This window comes from Eptesicus fuscus, chromosome 3, assembly GCF_027574615.1.
Source record: "Eptesicus fuscus isolate TK198812 chromosome 3, DD_ASM_mEF_20220401, whole genome shotgun sequence".
Lineage (NCBI taxonomy): Eukaryota > Metazoa > Chordata > Mammalia > Chiroptera > Vespertilionidae > Eptesicus > Eptesicus fuscus.
In genome coordinates this window covers 10,595,216-10,603,653 of record NC_072475.1, presented here as the reverse complement: position 1 = coordinate 10,603,653, position 8,438 = coordinate 10,595,216, and the positions used below count along the sequence as shown (strand labels likewise).

The following is an 8,438-nucleotide window of genomic DNA, read 5'->3' as shown; positions in this document are numbered from 1 at the left end:
TATTTGAACTTTCAAGTTAAGTGAGACAATATATTTTCTTAAGGGTTAAGAAACCCACCATACAATTGATTTTGTTTTAATGAATGGTCTGTGTACAATGAACGTTTACTTAATCATAATCGGGTAACTCAGGAAAAAGACCTCATTCAAGGTCAATGCTAGCACCGGGTAACCCAGCAGAACAAGCAAACTCTGTATCGTATCCTATGCGAGGATTTTCCTCCCCAAGCCAATGGGTTGTATGTGGTGAATTTGAGCAATATCTCATCTCTTTGGTGCCAAAGCATATTCATTTGTTTGCCTAAATTATTTTATATTCCCTGTGCTCTTTGGCATTAAAAAAATAAATGGTTTGTTTATTCTCTCTCTCTCTCTCTCTCTCTCTCTCTCTCTCTCTCTCTCTCTCTCTCTCGGTATTGCTTTGAAGATTTTCAATCCACTAAGAATGTTGTGTGTTAACAAGGGAGAGCCCAAATTAAAGGAAGCAAGTGGTTTGGCAGTTGAAAACAGTTCGAATTACGTTTGCGAAAATATCTGTCCACTGCCATGTTTTAACTTGTTTTAATAGCACTGAATATATCTTTTTATTAGTTGTAGAGCAGCCTATGAATATTTACCTGTCTGTTAGGTGCATCTATTATAGGGAACACAGAGGGGAGATTCTTTCCTTTCAGGAGACTGTTAATTTGCTGAGTGTGGGTTACTTAAAACCCAGTTTTTGGCTCATGTTAGTGGAAAGTCACTCAGTGGGGAGAGGAGAGGACAGTGTTCCTATTCCCTTATCTGTATAATGAGTATTTAGTTTCCATGGTCATTGCAAGTTCAGATCAACAGCAACAGTGTTGTAACAGAGTTCTACTTCTTATTCCAACTCCTGGCAAGCTGTCCTTTCTTTTCACTTTCTTAAATGGGACAATGGAAGATGCCGATGTTGTTTTTGATCGGGCCTAGGTTCAAATGGAAGCTTGGCAGCTCCATCAGTTGTGTTGTCTGAATCCTCCAGTTTCAGTTTCTTCAAGCCCCAAGTGAAGATCACAGGACTCATCTCACACTTTTATAATAATGGGGATTGAAACTAAGTCAGGTCCCGTATGGGAAATACATAGCGTGATGCCTGATTTCAACTAATTTTGGAACAATTTCTTCTTCCTGGGATGTTTGATCACTTCTTTCTCATTGAAATATATCCATTTCATCACATTGTATCTCATGCTACTTTCTGTTTCCAATCTAAGTTCCCTACGTGTGGAAAGTTTCCTTGTATTAGCCCGTGACCATCATTTCTGTTTTGAGTATTCTGTTTTCTTATTTGCAGATTAGCTCTTTGAGATCTATTTTTCCCTGTACCAAATTCTCACACATTTCCCCATAAATTTCTTCTGCTCTCTAGGAGAGTTCTCTTTAGTTTGTGTTTTCCACAATGTCGCTTTGGCTGTTTACTGTTTCTGATGGTGATTTTTATTGGGCATGGTTGGTTGACTTCCCAGCATCCACTTCACCAATGCCTCCCCATGTAGGAGTCATGAGGTTTGTGTGCCTGATTGACTCTTCTCTCAGCTCCAGGGATGGAACCTGAGTGATCCAAGACAAGCCATAAAATTTTACGCCCCTTGGGTTAACTGGGTGATGCTTGGACACTCAATCTGATTGCCTCCACCAGACTCAAGCCAAGTTGTGAAAAGGGAACTCTTCCTTCTGGACAGTGGTTAGGGTTTGGGGGTTTAAGTATGCAACCGCTGCAGCCATTTTGCCACCTTGAAAGAAGCTAAGCCCAGACCAAAATCAACCAGACAAGGAGAGAAATTCTGAGAGAGAACATGGGAAAACATACAGGAGCTCTGATCCAGCCCTACCTGGAGCCTGATCTGTTTGAACATTCGAGTTAAGTGAGACAATATATTTTCTTAAGGGTTAAGTAACCTTAAATTGTATTTTCTTTCACTTAAAACTTGCAACATTTACTTTGCTGTGTTATAACTTTCATTTCATTTCGTTCCACTGACTTTTTTAAAATTCTTTATTGTTTAAAGTAATACATAAGCCTCCTTTTCCCACCATTGACCTCTCCCCAGCCACCACCCCCTACCCGCCACCACAAGCCTTCACTCCCCTACTGTCTGTGTCCATTGGTTATGTTCATATGCATGCATACAAGTCCTTTGGTTGATCTCTTAATTTGTTCACATTCAACAGTTTGTATTCTTTTATTTAAATAAAAAGAAACAACAGCCATTTTCTAAAGTTATACTATACTAGAGGCCCGGTGCATGAAATTTGTGCACGAGAAGGGGGTCCCCTCAGCCCAGCCTGCACCCTCTCTAATCCGGGACATCCCTCTCACAATCTGGGACTGCTGGCTCCTAACTGCTCACCTGCCTGCCTGCCTGGTCACCCCTAACTGCTCCCCCCCTGTAGCCCTGGTTGCCCCTCACTGCTCCCCCTGCTGGCCTGGTCTCTCCACACAGCCTGCTGTTCAGTTGTTTGGTTGTCCCTCACTAACTCCCCTGCTGTCCTGGTTGTCCCATGCAGCCTGCTGTTCAGTCATTTGGTCGTCCCTCACTAACCCCCCTGCTGGCCTGGTCACCCCACACAGCCTGCTGTTCAGTCATTTGGTTGTCCCTCACTAACCCCCCTGCCGGCCTGGTTGCCCCATGCAGCCTGTTGTTCAGTCATTTGGTCATCCCTCACTAATCCCCCTGCCGGCCTTGTCACCCCATGCAGCCTGCTTCTTGGTCGTTACTAGACAACTTGCATATTCCTCTATTATTAGTATAGATTTTCTATAAAAATCTTTGAGATAAAATTTAATCATTCCTTTTATTGTTTTATAGCACTTTTATAATTTTATAGCACTTTCATAATTTTATAATATTCTAATAATTCTTATTTTTTCTTTTATACATATTTCCAAAAGGATAATTCACAGATTCTTGTTATTGTTGCTGCAAAATGTTTATTTGCTATAGCTCAGACAGTCTTCAGTTACCTTATGTGCCTTAGAGCAAGCAGTTTGAAAGGTACATTAATTCCACCATAAATAAGGAAGGACTCACAGTCTTACTCTTAAGTGGTCTGTGCCCATTGCTGGCTTTCATACCTTTACAGATCAGGCTTTTGCATGACCTGGTTCTCATGTATTAAAATCTACTAGACCCCCATCCCTGAAAGGAAATGTGATCTGCAATAAATCCTCATAACGGACTTCAAAGTAAGAACTTACCTCCCTCCACATCCCCTTTGTGCTGCTCTATTTCCTTTAAAGAACAGCACACATCACTTTCTAACATACCCTACAATCAATGTTCACTGTTTTTATTGTTATTGTCTATCTCTCCCTATTAGAATGTAATCTTCACATTTAGGCTTTTTCTTTTTCGTTTAACTGATATATTCCAATACTACTTGGAACATATAAAATTCTGAATGACCATGGGATTGAATAATTCCATACATATATACACATCCATATACCTGTAAGTTTTTTCAATATTTGTTTCATGTTAAGTTTTACAAAGATAGGATTATATTTGTATGTTTGTTTTTGTTTACTCATGAATATAAATCATGACCATGCCTCGACATTATATATTAAGAACTTGTTGTGGTTATTTAAGGTATATAGTATTACATAATCAAGATGCACCATGATTTCCTCAATCGCTACCATAATGATGAGCATTAGGTATATTTACGTTTTTTCCAATAAAGCCTTCTACACTAATAAAAGAGAAAGATTCAAATTGACCATATCTTCACAACGCCCACCAGCCAATCAGGAGTGAGTATGCAAATTAACCCAAGAATGATGGCAAGTTAATTTGCATACACAGGCGCCCAGCAGCCCAGGGCGGGACGCTTGCGTCGGCAATGATGCAGGTGTTTTGCACCACCCCAGCTGCTCTGGGCCTCTGGGCAGCATGGGAAGAAGGAAAGGTGGCTCCAGGCCCGAGCAAAGGCTGTGCCGGCAGGGTAAGGAAGGTCCATTCTGCAAGAATCTTCATGCATCGGGCGTCTAGTATCATTATAAATCATTAAATACTGCTACCACTATATTTAAAGGGGAGCACTCTGGCACTGGGAAGAACATTTAAATATTTTTTAAAAAATAGAAGATGGACAAAAAAAATGGTATCTCAAAATCCACTTAATTCATAGACTACTTTTGAAATTTTATGTTTTCATATATTTGAGGTCTTTCCCTTTCTTTTGCTGTAGAGTGGTAAACATCCTTTGCCTATTTTTCTATGCATTATCTGTGTCTCTTAACCATTTATAGCAAGTCTCTACTGCTGATATTTGTCCTTTGTCTTTCATGTATTGCCAAGTTTTCCTCAATCACTTTTCTTTTGACAGTCGTATTATATAACAAACTTTTGCATGTTGTAATATTTTTAAAGTTGTAACTTTGAAATATTGTTTGCTTGGTCACTCATAATTTATAGCTAGTTTATTTGGTGTAACTGTTGATTTCCATCCTGCATTATAACAGGATACTTTGATTCAAAAGTCACTTCAAATACAAAGTGATGAACTGCCCTAATTAAAAATAATTTTCAGATAGTATATTCACTGAGATTTAGATGTAATAAAGATTTTAGGTTCAATCACTCTTGTAATATTTTCCTGCTGTTCAAAAACAAACAAACAAACAAAAAAAAAACCACCTCAGTTTTGAGGCATTTGAATATAGACCACTAAAGTACTGCAAGACTTTCTTGCTTTTACATTCCTTAATGTAATTGGAGTTTTTAAATGAATATTTAAAATTCTTTGTCTACTTAAATGTAGATGAACATAAAGATAAGACATTTAGAAGCAAAACTAAGCAGAGCAACTTCAATTATTTCAATAGCTTAACAAGATAAAGGGTTATGTCTTGCTCATACAATGGTTAAAACAAAGCTAATCCTTGAGATTGGACTACTCTTCTGGGAGTTTGACTAATACTGAGGTGGCAATTTAGGGTTTTAGGTTCCTTTCATCCATTGCTCTATATCCTTGCAGTTGTGCTATTTAATTCGTGGATGTAAATACAAGTGAGGGATTGCTTGGAAATATGTATGGGCTTTTGAGCATCATACTTCATTTCTAACCATTTCTGGGACACTCATTGATCACTAAGTCACATGTTCCACCCAACTGAAAAGATACCTGGGAGGGATGTAACAAACACACATTCTCTACCATAACAGGAAACTAGAAATATATACAAGTGATTTATCTTTATTGTAATTTGATTATTATTTAAAAACATAATTAAAAACAATTTAAACATAATTAAAAACAATTTAGAACTTAGTCTAGGCCAGAGTCATGCTTTTTTTTTTTTTTTTTTTTTTTTTGTCTGCTCAATGTTCACATTCAGACACCATTTAAGAAACTTTCATTACCTGGTAATGTTGACTAAGACTTTAATCACTAATCACGTGCCAGCTAAAATGAAGCCTTGGCATCAGGGGTAAAGCCAAAAAGAATAAGACTTATAACACTGAAAATTAGTGCTTAGGGATATTTTGAATATTAGTAGTTAATATTTGAGAAACTGTGATACATGTTTTTCATTTAATCAACTAGCTGAAAATATGAAAGAATAGATCTGCATATCTATATCCATATCTATCTATGAAAGTTGGTTATTAAGTGGTTATCTCGCTCTTTGAGGAAGACGTGGTTGCCGTAGTGCAGCTCCGTCCCGCCCGCTCCTGACTCACCGCTGTTCGCTCTCGCCGAGGAACAAGTCGGTCAGGAAGCCGCGCCGTAGCCATGGCTTTTAAAGATACCGGGAAGACACCCGTGGAACCAGAGGTGGCGATTCACCGAATTAGAATCACGCTCACCAGCCGCAATGTCAAGTCCCTGGAGAAGGTGTGTGCTGACTTGATCAGAGGCGCAAAGGAAAAGAATCTCAAAGTGAAAGGGCCGGTCCGGATGCCGACCAAGACTCTGAGAATCACTACAAGGAAGACTCCCTGTGGGGAGGGCTCTAAGACCTGGGATCGGTTTCAGATGAGGATCCACAAGCGGCTCATCGACTTGCACAGCCCTTCCGAGATTGTCAAGCAGATTACTTCCATCAGCATTGAGCCGGGAGTGGAGGTTGAAGTCACCATTGCAGATGCTTAAATCAGGCTTTTTAATAAATTGGCTTATCAGTTGTTAAAAAAAAAAAGTGGTTATTTACACTAATAAAAGAGAAATATGCAAATTGACTGTACCTTCATGACACCCACCAGCCAATCAGGCGTGAGTATGCAAATTAACCCAACAAAGATGATGGGTTAATTTGCATACGCAGGCTCAATGATGATGCAGGTGTTCCGCCCTGCCCCCAGCCACTCTGGGCCTCTGGGCAGCGTGGGAAGGCGGAAAGGCGGCTCCGGGCCGGAGCGAAGGCAGTGCCGGCAGTCAGGGGAAGGAAGGCCCATTCTTGCATGAATCTTTATGCATCAGGCCTCTAGTATACTTATATTTTTACTTTCTGGTCACTCTAATATGTTACCAGTTAGGTTCAGATTGATAGTCAATCTCTGCACACTTCTTTATTCACAGCAAACCACTGGACTCTCATTTACAGTCTTCATTCTCTCCCATCCTAATGATGAAAGCTATGACCATTCAGGAATGAAATTAAGACCTCAAATTTACACCTCATTATTAGTCACACTGTCACCTTGACCTTTGCTGTAGTCTAATACTTATACTTATGCCTATTCCAGAGATGTGATCTGCACCTCACATCTCACTTTTGTTTACTGGCCTTCTATTGTATACTGTGAGCCTGGGCCAAAATATCTTATTCTTCCTGATTTCCTCCTTGTACCAAAGTCTTAATCCGATATTCATATTTAGTGGCTGACACTCTGCTTCCTTATGAGAATTGCCTGTGTAAAAACCCAAGTTCACTTACACATGTCACTATCCATTTGAATAACCTTTCTCTAAATCAGACCTTCCTCATGCCTATGGAAGTCAGCTACCCCAAGACCTACTTGTATTAAATTTCAAACTAATAAGCTCCATTAGCTCTGGTTCCTTAGGTTCTGGCTCAATCCATGAGCCAATCTAATTCTAAACTCTTTCATCATCTGCTCTGCCCCATTCTCCTCTTTTTGATGGGGCTATACCCAGGACTGTTTCAAGTCTCAACTAATGCTGCTGTTTGTGTGTCTATGTATACATGTGTATGCCTATGAGTGTATGTGTGTACATGTGTTTACTGTATTTGATAATAAAGGAGACATTGATTTAGATGCTTTTGCTCACTTATCTTCATGTGTTTATTTTTGCTGCATACTCACTTTAAACAGATTAACTTTTTTAGTGGTTTTTAAATTAAGTTATATTTTATTGGTTGCAGCTACTGATATCTTCCCTTGTTTGCTTATGTTATTAAAGTCAGCGCTTCAAAGAACCCTGGGGATATTAATTCCAGTTTGAACATGTAAATGGGGCCACCCAAGTGACGTTAATTTTCTCAAACTTATTAGTTCGCTACTGTGCAGAAAGGTGCCAAACACTTCTGGACCCAGACTAAATCGCTGGAGAACATTGTGTAGGCTTGGCTTTGGAAAGCATGGTGGGATCAAAGAGACCAATATATATGATTTGTTGGATGTTACAATTTATCTTGAATGATGGAATGGAGATTTAGCAACATTGCTTCTACTACTCATGGTGATTGAATTGACCAAAATATTCAGTCTTGGCATGGTTCTGCTTAAGGTTTTGTTCTGGAAATGCTAGAGGAATCAGCACTAAACTTCTTGAAAGCTTTACAGCTGTTTCATCAAAGATTTTGCACTAAAATTTAAAGTATTCATACTAGTTTGGGGATCTGTTGCTTAATATAATTATTTTTTGTGATCTATATCTATATGTTCTCTCTCTTTTGAAACTCTAGGCTTGAGTATCTAACTTTTGTTGTATAACACTGAACTTCTGTACATTCATCTGTCAAAATACATCTATGTGACCTCTTTTTTATTTATATCTATCATCTCAGCACCTACTGCAGTATTTTCCTTTATCTCAATTGTTTTATTACTTTCTCTTGAATACTGTTTTTCCCACTTTTTGTTAACCAATAATACTCATTAGGATGGTCTCAGAATAAATGACACTTACTAAGGAATGCCTATCCTGGACACTCCCTTCTAAATCAAATCCCTGTTTTAATAGCTCATTTCATTGGTAGCTTTTCTTCAAAGCATTTATCATAATTTGCAATCGTATTTACTAGTGTTATGGAAGTCAAAAGGGTAGACACTAACCGAATGCACACCATTTACTTAAAAAGAGATGGATGTTGGTAATTAATTATTTCTTGCTTACAAGGGCATGTATTTGACTTTTTTGCATTAATCTGTATATCTTGTGATCTAAATTAACTTATTAGTCTTATTGGTTACTTTGAAAAATTCCATAGCATTACCTATGTA

The 8,438-nt window shown here is 38.6% G+C and overlaps 1 protein-coding gene across 1 annotated transcript; it reads left to right on the top strand.

Moving 5' to 3' along the window:
• The first annotated feature begins 5,657 nt into the window (after window positions 1-5,657).
• Window positions 5,658-6,155, top strand: LOC129147706 (40S ribosomal protein S20). The gene has a single exon (XM_054710887.1). It carries the CDS (start codon window positions 5,764-5,766, stop codon window positions 6,121-6,123), a length of 360 nt encoding a protein of 119 aa, XP_054566862.1. The 5' UTR covers window positions 5,658-5,763; the 3' UTR covers window positions 6,124-6,155.
• The last annotated feature ends 2,283 nt before the right edge of the window (window positions 6,156-8,438 follow it).

Excerpts from the sequence above, each read along its gene's own strand:
- LOC129147706 (XM_054710887.1), top strand. The coding sequence starts at position 5,764 with ATGGCTTTTAAAGATACCGGGAAGACACCCGTGGAACCAGAGGTGGCG.